The sequence below is a fragment of the Nilaparvata lugens genome, chromosome 1, assembly GCF_014356525.2.
Source record: "Nilaparvata lugens isolate BPH chromosome 1, ASM1435652v1, whole genome shotgun sequence".
NCBI classification, from domain to species: Eukaryota; Metazoa; Arthropoda; class Insecta; order Hemiptera; family Delphacidae; genus Nilaparvata; species Nilaparvata lugens.
The window spans coordinates 18,292,692-18,317,212 of record NC_052504.1 but is presented as its reverse complement, the minus strand read 5'-3'; the positions used below and the strand labels follow the sequence as shown (position 1 = coordinate 18,317,212).

General features: G+C 35.0%; 1 protein-coding gene across 16 annotated transcripts in view; it reads left to right on the top strand.

The window, feature by feature from the left end:
• The window catches only part of LOC111052229 (disks large 1 tumor suppressor protein), a 748,988-nt gene that overhangs the window by 465,487 nt on the left and 258,980 nt on the right, over nucleotides 1-24,521 (top strand). For 9 of the 16 annotated variants that reach the window (XM_039432558.1, XM_039432544.1, XM_039432488.1 and 6 more), the window contains 2 exons: nucleotides 2,854-2,877; nucleotides 18,704-18,880. In XM_039432558.1, coding sequence (XP_039288492.1) covers nucleotides 2,854-2,877; nucleotides 18,704-18,880 — 201 coding nt within the window. The remainder of the gene's footprint in view (nucleotides 1-2,853; nucleotides 2,878-18,703; nucleotides 18,881-24,521) is intronic. The other 7 variants (XM_039432554.1, XM_039432478.1, XM_039432526.1 and 4 more) reach the window with 1 other exon arrangement.

Here is a 24,521-nt window from a genome sequence, read left to right as displayed (position 1 = left end):
TGAAACCATTAAAACTTGATGGCAGCCTTCAATTGTTGTCATGTAGGAAAGTAAACCTACCTAAAGTTGGTAGTTTCAATGCAGAATGTTGGGTCGAAGTGAACAATGGTGAATGCACAGCCATTGTTCACGAAATTAATCACTTCCCTCCTAAACTTTGAAACATAATTCAAGCCAAGAAGAACTGAATTGAATATCGCACTTCGTGCTATATCGTTAATTCAAGCTCACTGAGTACCCATGAGAAGATCGATATTACATTACAATAAATTTAATTCGAAGATCTCGTGAACTGTGTTCGAGCTTTAGAGGAATTTCAACCAAAAACGATTTGAGCAGTTCAATCGCTTGAACTATTAATAGAAGCGCGGATTCAAGACCGTTCTTATTCTGTTCATTCACTGACTGATTGCTTCATACGATTCTCACTCCGCTCTCAAAGTACACTCACCTTAGAAATGATAAACCTCAACATCATTATTTTTTCTCATGAGCTTATTCTATTTAAAGTAATTTTAGTGCTCGAGAAGCTCTAGCAATATTTTTCTATCAATCAAGTAAACTGAATTATTTTACAATGTTACTAGACTGCTAGTTATTCATATTCCAGCAGAATAATAATGAACCTACTTCATTAGTAGGAGGTCACAGGGTCTACCACACTTCTGTGTGTAATCAATCACCAATGAGGAGCTTTGGAAGCTTCCAAGCGGTTGAAACTTGTGTCGGAAGTTATTATTGATTAGTCCTAAGCTCAATTAATCATGAGTCCATTCCAATGTATGTAGATCAACTAATAATAGTTGGTAGCAGTAAAGTATTAATTTTCGTTGCCTATTAATCTCATAGCTACATCAGACTTACATAGTCTGTGCCATATAATCAGATTTTCAATACTGTTACTTGTTAGATGTTTTCACCAGCATGCATACTTCATATTGAGCGGAAAAAATGTATCAAAAACCCAGTTTAAAACGTATTTGAATAAAACATTCCCACAACTCACAGTTACAGGTCTACAGGTTTTTTTATCAACTTTTATTCACAGTCATTAACGTAAGATTGTCAATACTGTTCACCATTCTTCCTAGGTCTTCTTTAGCATCAACTTAATGTTGTTTATTAATTCATTTACTCTTGAAGGGTTTGAACTAGTATTGTTGCAATGAAATAAAGTGTACTTGATAATTTTTATTGTGTTTTGTCAGTACCGTATTTGTGTTAGTTTCAAGTAGAAGCACTACTGTACTACATTTACTATTAATTCATTCATTTAAAGGTTGTACGGACAATACAGTAATTAAGGGAGGAGTAGGCTTTCACACAAAACTACTCTCAATTTGAATTGATACAAACAGTAGTAAACAGAGCGAGTGAGAGCAATGACCAGTGAGTAGTGAATGGAGAGTAGGTGGACTGAATCTGTGCAAAGTCCGCTTTTGACAGCAAGTCAATAGGAACACAACTTTGTTAGATTTGTAGGACGAGGCAGTGGTGGTTTGTGGTGAGAGGGTCCTTACCTCCACCCTCAACATCCCTCGTCCCCCCCACATCATCAAAATGCTCTGTCAACCACTTTATTATTGTCCAGCCTTTGTTGTCACTTTATTAATGTTCCCTGACACTGCAATTGACAATCCGATGGCTAGTATTAAAGTATTTGAATGTCTGCAACTGACGTATTCAGTCCACTAGGGCTGCTTTAGTTTGTTCAGCCACGGGAAAAAGCTTGAAATTTAAGCGGCCTCTTTCGGACCGAGATTTTTCTTGTGTCGGAAACGATCTCTAGTCTCTTTTTTCCATGGATCTCCCATTTTTCCAACCCCCTTATCATTACATGTTACCCGTTACATGAATTTCACTACATTTCAACTCTTTTGGACGACACTTCAACTTATAATGTACTTCCCAAGTTCACCTTCTCCAATGTTAGCTTACGTTTCTATTTTTTCTTCAATCTATCTTTCCAGGTGATGAGTTATACAAGTGTCGCACGATTAAAGTAAGTAGACTGCAGTCCTATCTAGGAAAAATAATTCTTCAAGATGACTGCAAAACATTAGAATTATATTCAAGTGTTGTCTCAAGTCATTCGGTATTTATGTTATTTTCTGAAAGTCTCTCTAGCAATGTTTTCTTTTCCATAATATTATACTGCAATCGTAATTCCTTCCTCTTTATTGTACTTTTGATTTCTGTTCAACTGAACTTGATGAACTCTAATCTGCATATTGTTCCAGAATATTTTTATCTAAAAACAACAGGCGGATGAATAGAACTGCCAATCCATATTTTCGTTATGAAAACCTCTTCCTTCTACTTTCTACTGTCCACTTATTCTTATACTCATACTTTAATACCAAGATCATATTGGACTTCCAAATAATCTGCTGAGACACAAAACTATTTATTTTTTCAATTCAAACTAATTTTAATTTTCGTGATGTAAGAAATTCGAATTTTTCATCGTAAACGAAGAAATACGTGGGCAACGTAACTGGAGGCAACGAAATAAATCGTGAATGTGAAATATACTGAATGATGGTATCAGTTCAATCAATTTCATTGAACTATTCAACATTGAATATGACAAGATTCTGTAATATAATGATCTTCCCTTGTCTGAATTGATAACTGCATATTGTAATATTGTATTTCCGATCGGTTATTTTCTTGAATAATTTATGCTTCCTTCATTTCCAAGCAATATCTGAAAGTCCTCTCAATCCAGTTGCATTATTGGTTTTACTCGATGGAGGCGCTTCATAGAGAGGGAATAAGAAAGAATAGATAGCCTAGTTTTGTTGAGATAGGATGTCTGCATTATGATATTAAGTATAAAAATCATTCCAGGTCTTACCCAAGGAAGTGTATACTGTAAGTTGTTCATAGAGTTTTATGGATTGCAATTTAGATTTGGAATTCATATCTTGTTAGGAACTTAGTTTTATTAGCGAAGTTTTGTCATGATTTCTAGTTGTTTGCTATTCCGTTCGATTTCATAAGTATGAATCACAATTTATAATAGAACAAATCACTTTAGCATTAGAGATTCCTAGTGACTCAAACCATGCAAGTTATAATATTATATTTCTTTAATCTTTTGTTGCCTTCCAATCACAAACCCACAACATGATCGATTCTGCCTGCCTGATCGATAACGCTAATTAGTCGTCAAAATAGTAAATAGCCTCCATGATCGAAAAGTGACATTTCTCCAAATATGATATGGTAATGTACCTACATAGCAAGCAAATTTTAAAATTTAACTTCAAAAATTAAATAATGAATGATAGTTTTATTACTTCATCTTTGCCTGATAAACAAGTAATCTATAGCTGTAAATTGCTTTTTTACTTTGCATAGAGTTCGAATGCACGATGATTTTTCAAAATCTCAATCTGCTTAATTGCTAGGAAGAATAATCTGTTATATAATATATCCATTGTAGAATCTAGGAATGTTTAGTGAATGATTCGTGATAAGGCAGTTGCAGATGTAATGAGATTTCTCGTGATCTGAAATAAATCATTTTTATGCATTCAAGAGATTTTTCTATATTCTTTCACATTTTAAAAGCAAAACTTTACGTCTTCAATATCATGTAATTTTATATGTTCATTGTTCAAACACCAATCTCAATGCACAATAGTTCCAGGTTTGGATTATGTTAATACACAGTTAATCACTTTTAAGCATGATGAAAGCTAATTACCTTTGCAAATTATCAACAACCAATCACCTGCAACAGAGAACTTGAAGGGGATAATAAAATTTCTATTATTGGGAAAGTACAACAAATTGAATGTGCCGACTCGAAAAGTATGGAGAAAATATAAATTCAGTCTCTCCGATATTTTCAGTTCCCGCCATATCATCACGCACTCATACTCACAAACTCATATCTTCATAATATGATTCCAACTCCTTCTTGTTCTTCTCAAAATCAACTAACAGACTTCTCTTTGTTTAGCTGAAAAAGTTGGGAAGTTTCTGGCTTACGTAAGCTACAAACTTAAACTCGCTATTCCTGTTCTGCTTCAACTTCTGCAATAAGAGCTCCTCAATATTTTTCTATGAGTTTATTACTTTTCAAGAAGTACACAGTTTCATAGGATTTTCTCCTTCAAATATAAAAGACTTCTAAGAAACTTTCTTTCATAATGTTTTATATTGTGGTGATTTTAATAGTGTGTGGCTCTCACGTGTTTTCATATTTTCTTATTCCCATTAAGAAGCAGAGCAATTTCAATAATCAATCATTTTTATATCTATATATATATAAAAGCGAAATGGCACTCACTCACTGACTGACTGACTGACTCACTCACTCACTCACTCGCAGAACTAAAAATCTACCGGACCAAAAACGTTCAAATTTGGTAGGTATGTTCAGTTGGCCCTTTAGAGGGGCACTAAGAAATCTTTTGGCAATATTTTAACTCTAAGGGTGGTTTTTGAGGATTTAAACTTCGTCTTTTAGCATGTACATTCTTCTTATTCTCTTAATTATAATTGAAAAATGTCCATACCATATGTTAATATAGAACTATAATCTAGAGAGAGAGTACCTCTTCGAAAAAGTTGTTAACTGGTAACTAAATTAATAATTTTGTCAGGTTGGCATTAAGTTGAGTTGACTTTGTTAGGTTGGCACCAAGTTGAAGATTGAAATGCATTTATCGCGGAAAAATTGATTGGGCACTGCTACTTCAATCAGAGCTATTCCTGGGAATATTATATTACTAGCCGTCAGGCTCGCTTCGCACGCCATATCCGTTTACCCAGATGTTTAGTCTGGACCCCCGACTGGATCGTCCTAACATATGATCGTCCTACAAATGAAAAATGCAGGCGAGCGAAGCGAGCCTGCTGATTTCATTCTTGGACGATCCAGTCGGGGGTCCAGGGGGGCGGAGCCCCCTGGCTAGACGGATATGGCGAGCGAAGCGAGCCTTACGGCTAGTAATTAATATAACCATCAAGAATATGGGTTCAACCCCAACACATACTATGTCTTCGACGATGTTCGGGATCAATTTTATTCCATTTTCTCTTATTCCAATCAATTCATGGAATGAGTTGTTTTCATTTCAGTATTATAAGCATGAATGATATTTATTCATTTATACAATTTACACATTATCTATAACTGGTGATTGACTGATGGTTATAACTGATGACTGGTTGATACTATTGAATGTTAATGCATTTTGAGCATATCTGAAATTCGCGGAAATTAGCAGAAACTTCGCATACTCTCTTCAAAAAGCGATTCGGATAATCGGGGCTCAGATGATTAGAGTTTTAATGTAAATCTATCAATATCAAACAGCTCCTTGTACTCTTCTGCAGATGACAAAGTGGTCCAGTCAAGGAAAGGTTATAGAGGGAAAAGTTTGGAAGACAATCTTTTACCCCGCAGTTCTGTTTAGGGTATAATGGGGAGAATATATTGAAAGTCCTCACCCCCACCCTGACGGAGTGGGAGTGGTTTAAAGGTACCATTTTTTGGTTTCTCGCATATAACACGAAAACTATGTATCTTACGGACATAACTGTTGTATACAAAATTAGCAAAAAAGCTTACATAATATCCTACAATATTCATCGGACAACTTTTTTCATATTTTCTCTAGTTCTCGAGATATCCGCTCTTGAAGATGTGACATTTTTGGAAAAAAAACACGTATTCTATTTTTTTTTATTTTTGCTCTTATAACTTCTCATAACTTTACGTGGAAGCAAAACACTGAAAAATGCAACTTTTAAACCAGCCTCATCACCTCAGCACATGAGTAAGGAATGCGGACTTCTGATATGTTCTCCTCCTAACTAGTCTCAACAAAGCTGCGAAGTCAAAAATTGTGTTAAAAACATTTCCTCCAAATTCCTTTGACAATTATTGGTCTATTGTTGCAAAACTAGAGTTTTCACATTCAACACTAAAGCTTCTGCAAAAGTTGTAGGGAAATGCGTAAAAGTGTGAAATAATACATCGAATTGGAGAGAATTCAATGCTTTACAAGCTCATAACCAGCATGGATTTCTCCTATCGATTTTTCAAGTTATAAGAGCGAAAATATAAAAAATTGTATGCAAACGTGTTTTTTTCGAAAATGTCACATATTTAAGAGCGGATTTCTCGAAACCCAGATAAGATATAGAAAAAGTTGTGAGATGAATATTGTAGGAAATTATGTAAGCTTTAATTTTGTTTAATTTAACACTTATGTCCGTAAGATACATATAGTAGATCTCGTGTTGTATGCGAGAAACCGAAAAATGGTACCTTTGAACAATCCCATCCCCTTAGTAGAAGAGGTAGGGTGGGGACTTTTGGTATGTTCTCCTTCTTACTACCCTAAACAGAGCTGCGGGGTCAAAGATTGTCTTCCAAAATGTTCCTTCTTTACCCTCTTTTGAACATTCATTGCTTGGACTACAGTTGCTTGAGTTGGGGTGAACATGATCACTTTCCAAATAACTAATGTTCTAGTGAAAATAGAAAGAAAAATGAAAATCTCAGTAACCTTTTTGAATTATTTAATCACAACATGTTTTATGATTGATGCCATTCAATGGCATGAAACATGTTGTGATCAAATAATTCAAAAATTGTACTGAGATTTTTATTTTTATTTCTATTTTTATTACAAGTAGCCCTATACAGAAAAGAGATAAATGTTCTAGTAGTATGAAGTGCTGGTAAATAACAGCCCTCTACATTCAAACAGGTCATAAATTCTTCATTTCTCTCTGCTGACAACTGTATTACTTCCTGAGAATATCAGGAAATTATTATAATGGCAAGCTTCCTGAGACTGTCAAATAGTGTCTCAAGATGCAAGAAGAAGTTTGGTTCTGAAAAGTTTTTCTAATATATTTATTCTGTATTATTTTTTCATTTTACCTTTGAATGTTGAGCTATTGAGACCTCATATGAACTGAGATCAGTTCACTTCAAACAGAAGCCTATGTACTCCAAAAATCGATCTGTCAATTCGATAATAAGATCAGTATAACTGTATGAATTGTGTGTTCAATCATGTGCTATGCAAATCACTGTGGACAGTTAATGAATGATGCGAGATTGCAAGGCGAGGTGTGAGCAAATGAGGTTGGCTGGAATGAGAAGGCGATATGGAGGCGACAGAGTGGTTACATGAGCAAGGAAACCGTCAAGGGAATCACAAGCTGAATTATTACATGGCACTGTTTGCGTTGATTCTGTCCGCTATGACCCATATTATAGTGATGCTCTAGAAACTTCGCTAATAACAGTTATCGATCAGTTTGAGTTGATATGGGAACTCGAATAGTATCTGTTTGAGGTCATTGAGGTACAGATTCATTAGTTCAGACTCTTTTTTGACCTCCAACTCCTAGTTAATGTCACGGTTACATGCTTTCATCAAATAACGGTATTTGTTTTATTATATAATGACATTGGTTACATATGTGTAGCAGAAGAAAACGCATTATTATGAGATACAACCATCAAAGTTTGTCGTTTATTCATTGGGAGTAATATCATTTGAACGTATAACATCAACCACTCACTTAAGAAGAGCAAATTCCTTTCAACATAATTCTATTCGTAGTGTAACTGACAAGTGCAAATGTCACTTATCCGTTCAAACAGAACTTTCCCATTAATATTAGCCCGAGTCACGCGAAAGCTCTGTTTAGTGCTGCCATGAGCTGTCAACAGTAGACAAAACTAAAACTAGTTATGAGTTGAGACAATATTTTCTGTGAATATTATTATCATCCACTAATTATCAGAATCGTCACTTATTTGGACGTAAATTTCTATTTCTGGTTTTCACTTATTTGGACTTGAATTAATACTTTCAAAAGTTTGTTCAATGCTATAAAAGTTTTAAATGCATTAAAGTTTTTCAATGCTATATGCCTGCCCTATGCTTGTGAATATAATTGTATTGTAGGCATGCTCATTGTATTACTAGATTAATTCTCTATACTAAAATGGGAGAATCTACGTCATTGGCAATGTTGAATATATGTGTATAATATTTGTTGAGAACGTGATTTGATAAGTTTATTTACGAAGGTTCAAAATATTTTCTGTGAAGATTGTAATTATCCACCAGTATTTAGAATCTCCACTTATTTGGACGTAAATTAATATTCAAGATGAAAGTTTGTTCGTTTTTAATACTATATGTCTGCCCTCTTCTTGTAAATAGATAATTAATTGTATGCTTAGTAATAATGTTACTGAATCAATTTTTTAAACTGAAATGAGCAAATCTACGTCATAGGCAACATCAGATCTATGCAAATAATATTTTATTAGAACGTGATAAGGTTATTGCTATCTTACCTATTTCATATTGTCACGTGGTAATTTAAAACCACCAAATATTTTAAAATGAACTAATGAAATATAATAGAACTATAAAATTGGAAAGAAGGTTAGACCTAGTCAAAGGATAAAACAACTCAAATCAAGTATTATTAGCGATTAGGAGTAATAGCATTATCAACAAATGATAAGAAAACATGTATAATTGTGATTTAATAATTATGAGAACCCATTGGTAAGATCAAAAAGTTATAAAGCGGCTTACTTATTATTGGCGGATTATGAAAAAAAAATAAAATGCATGAACATTGAGGTTAGAGTTACTTGTTTGCATTTTGAAAAGAATTAGTCGATCTTGGATAAATCGATAATTATCAGAATCAATACTGAACGAATCAGCTGATTATTCGATCAACCCATATGACCGGTTGAATCATATAAAATTCACTCATAAAGGATATATTATGTATACTAAAGGAAGTCGATGTGTAGACTTACAAACAACTATTATTTCTGTATAAATATTTATTATAATCCAAAAAAGCATGATAAATCAAGAGTATACAAAACTCATATAAAAACTAAATGTATTATCTATTAAAATCGTATGTTACGATTTATTTATGAATTCAATTTAAGATAAACACTCCATATATTTGTATAAAAACTTCTTTTATTTAATTTTTTCTATTATAAAGCTGAGGAAGCCCTGATTCCCAAGGCAACCAATTGTATTGAGTCTATTAAATTGAAGGCCAATCAGAGAGTAGCTTACAGAATTATTCTAGGAAGAGGCAAATTTTTCTAAAAACCTCCTTCTTCTGGCTTAAGATTCCGACCGGAGAGGATGCACATGGAGTTTAGGGTTTTTTTCTTCTTCCTTTTAAAATTTTAAAACTATTAAGCCAGGCCCTTTTTAATGTAAGTATTTGTATTAATGTTCAATTATATGTGAACTCAGTGCTGTCAAAGAGTTCGTAATTGTAAAGATTCCCATAAAAATAGCTTTAATTCGAAAGATACTTATAAAAATCTGGATCACGCGTTAGCCCAGCAGTGACGAAAAGGAGCCTACCCAATTAATTATTGGAAATAATTAATTCAATCCACGAGAACATCTAGAACTTCCGTTCAGTGAGTGATAAGTCCAACGAGCTCGTTTTTTCTACGTCCAGTGGGGGTAATTAATTAACAAAAAAGCGCTATTCCAATTAATTTAAATTAAAATAAAAAGTCACCACGTGTTGAACAATATCACATAGTTCATAAGAACCTTTTATAAATTTATTTATTATATGTAGGAAGCTTACTTCCATGCACAGCCCGAACTCATATTAAAAGCCCTGAGATCTCATGTTTGAATATTAATTTATTAAATTATAATTTTGTTAATTGAACAAAGTATATCATATCAAACTTATAGACCGAACAGGTTTTTATCTGCAGAATTTTGTATTGACTGGAAGTCTAAATATCAGCATTAAATATAATATATTTATGAATTTGAAACTCACTATTGTGAATATTGGCAAAGCCTGTGATAATTATTCAGATTTTAGGAATAGATTATTTAAGTGAATTATAGATTTATCGAATATCTTATGCACATCTTTTTTGTGGGAATATATTTTGTGTTTTATGTCAGCATACAAATCGTAGAAGTTTATTTTATCCTAGTTCATCTCGTGATATACAGTTTGAGCTGTTTTAATACCAACAAATATTTAGCAGCACTTAAAATTATTGAATCGAGTAATATTAACCTTATTCAGAGCACTCAATATTTATCATCCTTTGATGATATTCATTTTATCAGCCAGAACAAGTATATTAAGAAATTATATTAATAAGGTTCCAGTTATATCATATAAGGATCCAGAGAGCTTCAAGAACTGGCGTTGTAAGTTCTAAGGAATTTTGAAGGGGTATATTGGTGAATACTTGTATTCACGACGAGCGTTTTAAGAATCAACTAGAAACAACTATAGTTGGTCCTGATTATTCTCTAGTGGTACATGGTTACTGATAATCAGTCATCAAATATTCTTTTAATTTCCTTACTGGTATTCTTCAAGAATTTCATAGAAGCAGCGGTAAGAATTATCAATCCCTGGTCATTGAACCTTATGGTGATTACTTATATTTGGAATATTCATGTTTCTACCACTGAGCTAGAGCTGAGGTTTGAACCCAGTAATTTTGCGAGCCGGACGGCCTTAATTTTTTGTGAATTTATTCGCAAAAGAGGGAATTTAGAGACTGCTCTTATAAATATCAGAAACATCGTATTATCTGTGAAGGATTTACAATTAACAACTTCAGATAATATGGCTTCACAACGTGGGACTCTATCATAAGAGATAACCCCTCAGGAAGCACCATTTCACATAATATGGCGCCCAACGTGGGGCGTGATGAAAAGCTTACCTACTCAATCTCACTATCAATGATTCATAAAATTATTGATAAAACTGAAAACTGCAAGAAGTATAATCTGAAGTTGATTCAACAAGATATATCTGATAATCTATTATAAGTTCTGGCTAAAATAATTGAGTTGCTCTTCAAATTAAATTTTTTCAAGCTGCATAAATACAGACAAACTGTATCACACGAGTTTGATAACATAATTCTCATAATAGAGAAAATTGGATGGAATTTCCATAAAAGTCTATAGTAAAATTTTGATTTTGATTTTTTGAATCTAGATATTGTATGCTGACCAGGGGTATAGATTATTTGAAATATAATCGCATAGCTACTAGTAAGGAAGATAAAACCCTACCTAAAATTTTGAGAACTATATTAGTGTTTACAATCTATCTATATCAGAAGTCATACCTGTATCACTCGAAGGTCTTTTCGTAATATATGTACATGACACTTGAAATTTTTAACACCACACAATTTTATCCAGAATAAGCACTATCACTGAATTCATTTTAATATTCCGGTAATTTGGTAGTACACTTGGCAACTTGTTTGAAGTATTCCATAATATCGTCACCATGAACCAGTCGCCAACCGATGTGGTTAGCCAGCCATCATCCGCATCCATCAACCTAGAAAAGCGCAACACCACATTAGATTCTTCAGTCGGTTATACTACCAATTTCATGACGAAAGATTTCATAAACGAATGCAAACTCCTATGCAGTCAAATTTTAGCAGGACAAGCTAAAGCTACTAAAGCCATCCTGGATCAATTGGAGGAAAATACCAAGGTCCTACAAGAAAGGATAAAAAACATAGGAGACATTAAAATAGACAAGCAATCTACGGCCATAAACGACCTAGAAAACCATATTGATGATGTTGCGTGTCAGCTAAACGATCAGCTGAATGAAGCGCCTAAAGAAATTGAGGAGCAGGTAGACGTATTAGGTGAGGAGAGAGGTACCACTATCATAGAAGCTACAACGGAAAAGGTATTAGAAAATAAATGCGGGATAGAATCGAAGATGGGTGAAAATGTCAATAGAATGGAAATAATAACTAAAGAACAAAGTGACGTGCTGACAGGTATAGCGAACTTAACCGGGGAGGGCGCGAAATCAGGTGAGAGATGCGATGTATTAGAAAATGCCGTAGTCGGACAACAACTAAAGATAACCACATTATATGGCGAAGTGAATGAGAACATAAAAACTATAGATGATAAATGGACCGCAAGTGAGGAAAGAGTCTCCAGACTAGCGACATCCATGGAAAATATTCCAGCCAGCAGAATACATTATATACCGATTGAACCAGTAAATAGCACTCAACCTTTCCAAAATCTTGGAAAATTTGATAATTCCTACCGTCACATGCAACCCAAACCATTTGTGGACCAAATAAGAGCCGTTCAAGAACTGACACCCACCTCTTGGTTAATGTGGCGTTTCCAATTATCCAGTCTACTACTCGGCGAGCCGCTGATGTTTTTCCAGAGCCGGATGCGAGATATCAACAGCCTGGAGGACTTCATCTCCCAGTTCCTGCAACAGTATTGGAGTAAATGTAAACAGATGGATGCATTGTCAGAAATTATTTTATGCACTTACAATAGCAGAAATGGACAATCCTACACTGATTTTATAACAGATTTGATGAAGAGAAACTATCAGTTAGACGAATCTCTAGCTGATTCATCACTGGTCCACATATTATCAAAAAAGCTTCCTTTCAACGTTCGTATGACACTAGCAGTATCCTCAATTACCAGTTGCAAAGAATTAATGGAACATTTACACTGTATCCAATCCGTTACTTCCAAATCTAGTCAGGTAAACAATCGCACAAGAAACTCCAATCATTCTTTTCATCATAATAGCAATAGCTTCAGGAAAAATTATAATGGTGAGAATCAAATGTCAAATGTCGGAGCAAACACTCGATATCAAAAATACCCCCGAAAATATTAGCAGAGGTCAATCATTTGAAAATAATTCTAGAAATAGATCTCAATATTACAATAGTAAACAACAAGATAGAGGAGCATATTATGATGGCAGAGATCGCTTAAATGGGAATAATTACAAACGAGATGGAGGTCACAAGAACCAAGGTGAAACACATCAAAATCATAACCGGACAAATACATCTTACACAGTAACACATACAACAAAGTCAACCCAAAATCAACATGCAAATAACCCACCACCAAATCCAGAAATAAATGCTTCTAAAACTACATGGATATATGATACCCCCAATATAACAATACAAGACAGCCTACCATCAAAAATCGCTGCCCACCATGAAATTAAAACCAGCCGTAAACATCAATCCCTCTTGAGCCTTATATTCCCCACTGAAGAACCATCACCGCAGGAAGAGCAACCCGCCACCGAGGAGCACCAGGTTATAGTACAGGAGTTATGCAATATGGAGCAAACATGCGATCAACCCGTTTTGAATGCCACACCCGCGCCTCAAGAGACCGCCACTATGCATCCGCGCACCGAGCCTACACCCGCGCATCAATCGACCCCACCGAGGCACACCAAGGACGGGAAGGAAGACACCAGTGAGTACCGGGAGGACAACATGCGGGATCGGAGGAACGCCCACCGCAAGGCCCCGGAGACGGAAACGCCCGAGGCAGACACCGGACGACCGACTGCATGACCGACTACAGGAGAAAAGAGGCATGCACCGCAAGGCCCGGAGGCGGAAAGTCAGGCGGAAGAAAAAGAAGTACCGCGCGCGACGATACCGGCCGCATGCACGTTTCAAACGCCCGAGGAGGACACCGGACCAAAACCAGGATGGAGGACCGGAGATCGACGGCATGCATCCGCGGCACATTCGCTTTAAAGCAGAAGATCAGCGATGTGACCGGCAAAATGGACATAATAAATGGAATGAAACTGGAGCTACTGGAAGGACTAATATGGATTCATACAGGGATAAAAACGGAACTGAAAGGAAAACTACGATTGAAACATGCATGGATGATAATAATAAAGTGGACTATTTATGGAGGTTGATAAGGATGGAAAGTGTTTAATAAGATTAAAAGAAATAAGAAATTATAATAAGAGAGTGAAAGTACCTGACTATTACATGTTGAGAGATTATATTGTTAAAGAAATGATAAATGTTCTGATATATTGTATACTATTTGTTATGGCTGTGATATGGATAAAGGACTGCGTTGTAGGTATGATAGAAGATATTATGTTGTTGTTATTAAAAGAATCTATCATTGAGGATGGGAAAGGTTATATTATAAAAATGTTTATTGTTGTGAGCCTACTAATTTATAACGAACTGAAACCGAGAATACTAAATGAAAGTGAGAGGAAAAATGCATTAAGACTACAAGATGATTGGAAAAAGAATGGACTGAAATATATTACTATTAAGGAAGCTAAGAATTGTTTGAAAAGGTATACAAGATACCGGGGTTTTATATTTATGAAAGATAAATCATCATCAGGACAGCCTCATCTATAAATAACAACCGGACAGAAAGCAAACCAAATTTAACTTGGTGGGAAAATATTTCTAATCTCAAGCCGTATTATCGAGACACTAAGCGATAAGGATATAAACAATAATATTTTGATTAAACGTCATTGGCCTACCTGACAAGATATACGTACCAGACGAACGCCAACAATATACTTAATTAGCAGACGAGTATCCACTTCGAATAACAACACCTGAAAATAAAGAAATAAAAAATTTAGAAACCATCTTTAACACCTTTCTTATTAGTGAAACAAGAGAATAAATAACTTCTAATGTTAAAAGCCAACTTACCGTTGTTTAGCCAAAAGAGACATCAAAATGGCGACAAGTGATGAACCGAAACCAATGGAAACCAGCTGTCCACTACGAAAACCAGAGTAGTCAATGCCTATTAAATCATCTAAGTTGACACCCCAAGAAAAATTCAAGTGTCATATAAATGTGAATTGTATGTAGAGATGTTATAAAAATATCATATTATTATTATTTATGTATAAACTAATTAAGAAAATCACTAAAATTATCCGCCAAATGATCAAACCGCATAGTTACCACCAAAAGCATTAATCCAAAGTCTCAATGTATTAGATGAATAAGAAGTTCTTGTTGATAAAACCTACCAAAGATTATCCTTAAAAATTTCTATTATTGGGAAAGTACAACAAATTGAATGAGCCGACTCGAAAAGTATGGAGAAAATATAAATTCAGTCTCTCCGATATTTTCAGTTCCCGCCATATCATCACGCACTCATACTCACAAACTCATATCTTCATAATATGATTCCAGCTCCTTCTTGTTCTTCTCAAAATCAACTAACAGACTTCTCTTTGTGTAGCTGAAAAAGTTGGGAAGTTTCTGGCTTACGTAAGCTACAAACTTAAACTCGCTATTCCTGTTCTGCTTCAACTTCTGCAATAAGAGCTCCTCAATATTTTTCTATGAGTTTATTACTTTTCAAGAAGTACACAGTTTCATAGGATTTTCTCCTTCAAATATAAAAGACTTCTAAGAAACTTCCTTTCATAATGTTCATATTGTGGTGATTTTGATAGTGTGTGGCTCTCATGTGTTTACAGATTCTCTCATTTTCATTAATAAGCAGAGCAATTTCATTCATCAATAACCAATCATGCTTATATAACTAATATAACCAACAAGAATATGGGTTCACCCCTGTAATGGGGGAATTAAGTAATGTGGTAATTGTGGTTATGTTATGTATGGTATTGAGCTGGTAATTTAGGGTTGTGAGAATGATCAATTAATTCAAAGTTGACTAATAAAATTAGCTAGACATTATGGTAATGAGCTGGTATTATGGTAACAATTTATGATGGGGGAATCGCTCGCTTGGCTTGCGAGAGGTTGAATTGATCTAACTCTATAACTCATGAGAAAGGAACCATATTTTAAAAGAATAAACAAAAAACAGATTATATTTTGGAGAAATAAGTAATTGATTTAATTTAATTGTAGCTCAAAATGAAACTGGAAACTTAAATGAAATAATATTAAGAAACTTTTTTAAAACAAACAAGAGAATAATTACAGGAGTTGCCTTCAATAAAAAAGATGAATAATATATAATATTTGCAACTCACTGAACCAGGAAATTGGTGTCTCGGAACAGAGGGGTAGAGCCGGGCCCGATTATCTGCTGTAGATAGTTCCAGGTCCCGTCCTCGTAACCGACTGCCTAGAGGCATACATTTTCCAGTCCAATTTTACTTGTCATGAATTTTAACCGTCGTCGACGTTTTTAATTTTTCTTCTATACTCTCTTTTAAGCATTCATTGCTTGGACTACAGTTGCTTGAGTTGGGGTGAACATGATCACTTTCCAAATAACTAATGTTCTAGTGAAAATAGAAAGAAAAATAAAAATCTCAGTACCCTTTTAGAATTATTTAATCACAACATGTTTCATGCCATTGAATGGCATCAATGTTGAAACATGTTGTGATTAAATAATTCAAAAAGGGTACTGAGATTTTTATTTTTCTTTCTATTTCTATTACAAGTAGCCCTATACAGGAAAGAGATAAATGTTCTAGTGTTATGAAGTGCTGGTAAATAACAGCCTTCTACATTCAAACAATAAATAGGTCATAAATTCTGCATTTCTCTCCACTGACAACTGTATTACTTCCTGAGAATATCAGGAAGTATAATGGCAGGCTTCCTGAGACTGTCAAATAGTGTCTCATGATGCAAGAAGAAGTTTGGTTCTGAAAAGTTTTTCTAATATATTTATTCTGTATTCATATTACATTTTACCTTTGAATGTTGAGCTATTGAGACCTCATATGAACTGAGATCAGTTCACTTCAAACAGAATCTCATGTACTCCAAATATCGATCTGTCAATTCGATAATACGATCAGTATAACTGTATGAATTGTGTGTTCAATCATGTGCTATGCAAATCACTGTGGACAGTTAATGAATGATGCGAGATTGCAAGGCGAGGTGTGAGCAAATGAGGTTGGCTGGAATGAGAAGGCGATATGGAGGCGACAGAGTGGCTACATGAGCAAGGAAACCGTCAAGGGAATCACAAGCTGAATTATTACATGGCACTGTTTGCGTTGATTCTGTCCGCTATGACCCATATTATAGTGATGCTCTAGAAACTCCGCTAATAACAGTTATCGATCAGTTTGAGTTGATATGGCATCTCGAATAGTATCTGTTTGAGGTCAATGAGGTACAGATTCATTAGTTCAGACTCTTTTTTGACCTCCAACTGCGAGTTAATGTCACGGTTACATGCTTTCATCAAATAATAACGGTATTTGTTTTATTACATAATGACATTGGTTACATATGTGTAGCAGAAGAAAACGCATTATTATGAGATACAACCATCAAAGTTTGTCGTTTATTCATTGGGAGTAATATCATTTGAACGTATAACATCAACCACTCACTTAAGAAGAGCAAATTCCTCTCAACATAATTCTATTCATAGTGTAACTGACAAGTGCAAATGTCACTTATTCGTTCAAACAGAACTTTCCCATTAATATTAGCCCAAGTCACGCGAAAGCTCTGTTTAGTGCTGCCTCTGAGCTGTCAACAGTGGACTAAACTAAAACTAGTTATGACTTGAGAACAATATTTTCTGTGAAGATTATTATCATCCACTAATTATCAGAATCGTCACTTATTTGGACGTAAATTTCTATTTCTGGTCTTCACTTAGTTGGACTTGAATTGATACTTGCAAAAGTTTGTTCGTTTTTAATGCTATATGCCTGCCCTATTCTTGTAAATATAATTGAATTGTAGGCATGCTCATTGTATTACTAGATTAATTCTGTACACTAAAATGGGTGAATCTACGTCATTGGCAACATTGAATATATGTGATTAATATTTGTTGAGAACGTGATTTGATAAGTTTATTTACGAAGGTTCAAAATATTTTCAGTGAAGATTGTAATCATCCACCAGTATTTAGAATCTCCACTTATTTGAACGTAAATTAATATTCAAGATAAAAGTTTGTTCGTTTTCAATACTATATGTCTGCCTTCTTCTTGTAAATAAATAATTAATTGTATGCTTGGTAATTGTGTTACTGAATCAATTTTTTAACTGAAATGAACAAATCTACGTCATAGGCAACATCAGATCTATGCAAATAATATTTTATTAGAACGTGATAAGGTTATTGCTATCTTACCTATTTTATATATGCTATTGTATAACCTGATATTGAAAATTTAAATCTCTTCTTTGTCTGAGAATTTTGTAGAAATAGAATCAAAATAACAAATTACTGAGTTTTCTGATTCATGAGTGTTTCTTATAACCGCAAGTGTCATTTCACCAATTGTACGAACGAATTGTTATGCGAACAAAATTCCGCTGTTAATATAAACTACCCTGATATCACTGTCATTACTATTCACTTTCTCAAAAAGGCTCCTACCATCCTAATATTTTTCCACCTCAAATAGAAGAGTCTCTTCTCGATTCTGATTTCAGTTATTTGGTTGATAGAGAAGAGTGACTTTTTCATTTCCAATGACGTGCGAAGTTTGGACAGTGATGTCGACTGTACCACTTAGGCTTAACTCACACATACGCGACTCAAGTAGAGAAGAGACTGCGACTCTAGTCTCTTCTCGACGCAGCATGTGTTTCCAAATGGTGACACTCAGACCATTTGATTCTAGTCTCCCCGACGTCACCAGAAGAGACCTTAGTCTCTTCTCGACCTGAGTCGCATAAGTGTGAGTTGAGCCTTACCTCGAACATTGGAGACTCTTCTCGATTCTGTATCGAGTGATTTGGTTACAGATTACAGATTCATCTGTAATTTTCATTCAAATGATTTGTCTAATCCCAAATATTAGCGATTCTTGTGAATTTTGACTCAAGCGATTTGGTTGCTTGCAGAAGACTCGGTACAGCGGCGAGGAGGAGTTGCCGCCCCCACCCTCGCCGCCACAGGTGAAGGAGACGGTCGACCTTGACGGGGTGCCGCGGCTGGCCAGCTGCGACCGCATCATCCAGCCCCATGCCGCCCCTCTCCCACCTCCGCCTGCAGACCTCAACAACCACCTCAACAATAAGGTACAACTTACTCAATCGTTGTTCATAGTGTTGCTTAATGAATAGCTCAGTTTAGAGATACATTATTTTTTATCTTCTTTGTATAATCATAGAGAAACAATAGCGTAAGTAGATATCCCATGGTATAGGATGTTTATGTCACAACTTTTACTGTTATCTCAAGCCGATTACAGTTGATTATTGTCGATTTTTACTGTTTTGTTGGGGAGAGAGTGTATGAACTATGAGAGACTACACGAGTCACACAGCTTCACGGGAAAGAGCTACGTGGAATATCGGCTTGATAACAGTAAAAGTTGCGACATAAACGTCCTATAATCCATGGGATATCTACTTACGCTATTGTTTCTCTATGGTATAATACAGTATTTAACTTATGGCTTCGTATAAAATGAGCGCTGCTATCCAGAGATTGTCAGTTTGGTGTTAGGGTAAGCATTCCTGACCGGCAATTAGGAGGTACTGGGTTCGATTCCCGGGCTGACAAATAATTTTTGAATAGTAGCGCTCATCGAATTTCCATCTAGCTGTTTATCCTGTTGTCAATATTTGCAGTAGCAGAAGTCTTCGGGGTGAATTACAGCATTTAATTTGGATTTTTGTTTGATAATAATATTACAGTATTTATTTATTCTATAATGTACAATGATTATTATACTTATATAAAAAGGCTTGGACACATAATAAGACACGATGCATTCACTTCAAGTATTCTGGAAGGCTCAGTTGATGGACAATGGGGTCGTGGGAGGCCCCTCTGTATTCAAGACAAATGACAAAGGATCTGGGTGCTATGAGTTATGTGCAATGAGAGAGAGAGAGTAGCAATGGACAGATTTAGATGGAAGGCTGCCAACCAATCAAACGATTCAGCTGAAAGAAGAAGATGAAAAGGTTGATGTCTGCAACTGTTTCTTCACGAAAGGAATATTCATTTTTCCTTTTCTTCTCATAAAAGGAATATTATTGTCTAATTCCAAATAATAATTCATTCAAACACTTCATAATGATAAGAATACTTGAAACCTGTTGTATAATCGAATGAAAATCAAATGTAGATGGGTTCTGGTACCATATACAATATTGAATCTATCAAGAAGCACTATAGAAATGGATGTAAAATCAAGAAAAAGCACTAAACGTGATCTATAATTTACAAAAGTCACAATATATTAATCTGCGACCTATAATTTACAAACTCACAATATATTAATCTGCGTAAAGACCTATGTGTTACGCATGTGCACAATCCACGGGCGTTTATCGAACAAAGATTCGCCAAGTCCGTACGGTGATTGCTAGTAGCTCACTCGCAGGGTTTCTTATGATTTTCTATGTATCTTTGGAATTCAAATCAAATCTTATGTAAGCGGTTTGTGTGTCTGTGGCGCGTTGTCTGTAGGCAGCTATTAAGCCTATGTTTATCAAAATGCTCAACATATTCATTATTGGACACTGATGAATCATAAGGTTCAAATGTACTATGAGGTTCTATGCAACTCACCTCGCGGATTGGAAACTGCTCCTGCAGAGTGCAGATTGATGAGAGTGGAGATTTAACTAGTAGTTTATGTGCCTCCCGTGGCGAAGTGATGAACTGGCTTCAGATTCCGTTGCGTTGCCGTCACCAATTTTTCTTTCTTCATAAAGTTGAAATTGAAACAGCTCTTTTGCAACATGAAAATTTAGATGTGTTTTAAAGGACGCTCAAATTTCCAAAGGTATTTGAATTATTTACATACATTAAAAAAAAACACATATTCAGCGAAAACTCTAAGAAACATTTTAATAAAAGAGACATCGAAACCAGGTAATCTACGATAATCATCCCTGTTCTACAGAATATTTTTGAATACAAGAGGAGGCGAATTTCATGGAATTCCAAGAAGGATGATGGATTTGAGAAATAAGAGAAGAATGTGGCTGTTGAACCAAAATAGTATTATAATAATCTGGGAGGATATATTTTGCACAGAAAGATACCATGGTTTTAAGCATCCAAATTTAAAAATTAAAGGAAAATACGAAAATGTTCCACCTGTTGAAAAAACTATGAGTTATTTGCTGATTATTTCCATTGACACTATTGCTATTGTTGATGCTCTACTGTAATCAAAGAAGAAAGGATGCTGTTGTACTCTCATCCTTATATTTATGAGTATCATAATATTATCATAGAACTAGTATTATAATATTATTATAGTTACTCCATGATATTATCAAGAAGTCCACATACAGGTCGGTAAATAAGTACCTACTTGAATCGTGCATCACGTGAGGCTTGACGCAAAAGCGGACAGTGTCGCTACCTGGTGGCGTGCAGCCGAACTAGATGTGAGGCCAGTGCTTCAGCAGACGTCCGCCAGACAGCGCTGCCTGTCGCTGCAAGCTCCGGACGCTCATGCAACCCCCAACCAACCGGCAATCTTCTACTTCTACTTCTGCTTCCTTCCCAATCTGCTTGCCTTCTGCATTTTCTTCTGCACTGTTCTGTTTGTTATTATCGGGTTAAGTTCAGTGCGGGTGCGCGCTATTTCGTTATCGTCGCCGTTCGTCAAAACATTTCGTGTGATTGCAACAGCTTTTCGTCTTTGTGTTGTTGTACTTCCTCAGTTTGTGAAAAAAACCAAATACATTGTGTTCTCAGTTGTAATGTATAAACAGTTGATGGTGTAGGTTATTGCTGTTGTGTATTGAATTATGTTCAACACTTAGTACAATAGACTGAAAAAATATATTTTTCGGTAATTTTTTACCTTTTTTGGAAAATGTATAAGAGGATACTGATGTTTTTTTTTATTTCCAGAAGATACTGTAGAAGATAACTCAGATCTTGAAACTCTTGGGAATGAATTCTTCATAGTTCTATGTAGTTGAAACTACTTGTTTATTTGATAAGGATTTTTGTGGGATATTGCTATGTTATTAGGTCCAACACCTAGCTTGAACAAAAAATTTCAAATTTTGGATAATTCATGGAATGTTTCAATAAGTAATGAACAGTTTAAAGAGGAAGACACTGGTATAATTCAGGTCTATCCTAGTAAATGAATTACTTCTCTTCATAGCATATAGTATTTGATAAGCACGTAATTCTTTTTATAGAAGTGTTGGTTGAGTTACAAGTGCATTATCCATTTAGTGATATGTCGGATTTGATGTATGAATTCCACCCAAGATGCCTCATGTACCAATGTAATGTTATTAATCTAAAGGTAGCATTGTATATTGCAGGGGTCTCCAACCTTTTTTATCCAAGGGCCACATTGTAAATTCTTGGGAGTCTTAGAGGGCCAATAACAAGGATGTACGTGGAATTTGACTTGTGGAGACACACACGACGGCGGATTTGGGGGGTGTAAAATTATTATATTCCCATTTGATTAATATGAGGAGTTTCAAGTAGGTTTAATCAAAACACAGGAAGAAACAAACCAATTCATTTCATTTCAATACAAAGTCCAATTTATTGAGTGTAAAAAGGTCATAAGATAACTTGACAATGCATGAATTTAGCAAGTTAAACGAAATAATAAATTTTGACAATACACAAATTTACAGAGAGTTACCAAGCTAAAAGAGAATACTTATTTTTAGTGAGAAGATTGCATTTTTTTCCACTTAGAATGTCCGCCCATTTAGGATCAAACTTTGTGGTTCCGATCGTTAAAATTGTTTTCAAATGTTCATTTGATAAGGAAGATCTGTATTTGGATTTAACAAACTTCATTTTTGAGAATGTCTGCTCACACTCTTGTAGGTAGATCCAAAAAGAGAAAACATAGCTTGAGCAAGGTTTTTTTATGTTTTTAAGAGTCTTTTTCTGTGAAAGACATGTACAGTCCGTGCAGACCATTTGCTAATATCTCGCAATGGTTGATCGCTGCTTGTTTACAGCTTATTTTACACTTATTCAGAAATGGAGTGGCTAGTAAGAGAAAAGTACTGAACTCACAGTCATTGTCAGAAATGTTTATAAATATATATTTTTAAAAATCTATAGCAATAACTCTCGGCGGGCCGGAAAAAATCTAGGTTGGAGAGCCCTGGTATATTGGATGAATGATTTCGGAGAATGATTTTCCAATCCATAAAAATTTGTAGAGATTAGAGATCTCGAATATATACTGATGTACGTGTAGTCATGTCGATCTACCTACTCTATGTCATGCTTGCTTATTCCAACATTGAAATACCCTAGTTAAATATTGGAACACGCTCAACACTTTTTTTTATTATTTCCATTAAAACTAGTCACTAGGACCAACCATTGATTTTGTTCTTTTATTTCTCATCCTAAAAAATTAATTTTTATTGCTGAAGTCTTCCAGTGAAGCCTACTGTTTCAATCTATAATTTCACCACTTTAAACTCTTCCACCACACATTTATTTTATATGCTTTTTCGCTCCACTAGCACTACACCAACTCGAAGGGCTTTGTTCTCTTCAACCTCCTTGTGAGTTCAGTGTTGTCCAGCAGTTGAAAGACGTGACTCATGATGAGCTGCCAATCATCTTATATCACTGGTCACATATGGGATGTGCAGATCTCGGTGCAAATCGCTGTTCCAACAATTGACAAGATTGATGGAAACTATTCTACTCTTGTCTATCCTTGCTTAATGAGTTTATCCCTCACAAAGCTAAACAAAAATGAGCAATGGAAAATTTTAATTTGGAAGTTAAGCTATTTTAATTTCGATAAGCTGTGCCATATCCTTGTTGAATATATAAGATTTAAATAGATCATACTTGGCTATAATTATCATAAAATCATAATCTATAACATGTAATTAATCTATCATGAAATGATAGTAGAACCTGGGAAAAATATTTATTGTTATTCATATCGTCCTGAATTACTTTCAATATGAACAAGCAGAAATTTATGAAATCATATTATATTAATTATCAGTTTACATTGATTAGAAGAGACATAACACTAACAAATTTGTATGATATGAGTGTTGAATTTATATCAGTGGGGCTCAGAGTAAATAATATATCAATTCGTTTTCTCATTCAAATTCGCTGAGGGGCATTGAATAATCAAAATAGATTAGTTCCACCGATTTATTTTGTATATTCAACTAATTGAATTTCCTATTCCAACCAACAACGGAATTTTGCTGGATTAATGCACATAGGTTTGCTCTGGGTCAATTTATTAAGCAATCACCTTCATTGTAGGAATTCACTTTATTTATTGCAGAACTACCTCCAGTCATCATTCTCATTAGATTCCAATACGTGATCCCCATGTTGCAGCTGTTATTTCATTGGTCCGTTTGTTCGGAGTAATGAAATAATCAACCTATTATTGACTGAATCAATTGAGTTTAGTGTACTGACGTGGCGTGGTGAGTCCCTCATGTATTTGCGTGGTTCTAATGAAACTAAATTGTACGAGTGGTGTGGAGTCTAATGGGAATTGAGGCTGAATATATCAATTTGAAAGATCGCGCGCCATTGGTGGAATGCGAGAAAGTCATTAATCATTCAGAACATCGTCAGACGGCCTATTCCGCTAATGACTGCGAGTTATCCGAACACAGAGTTGCAAATTGGGAAGGTTTTTCAAACTCTCAAATTACTTTGTTTTGTGCAGAAAGAACCTTTCACATGTTGGAGTAGGTTTAC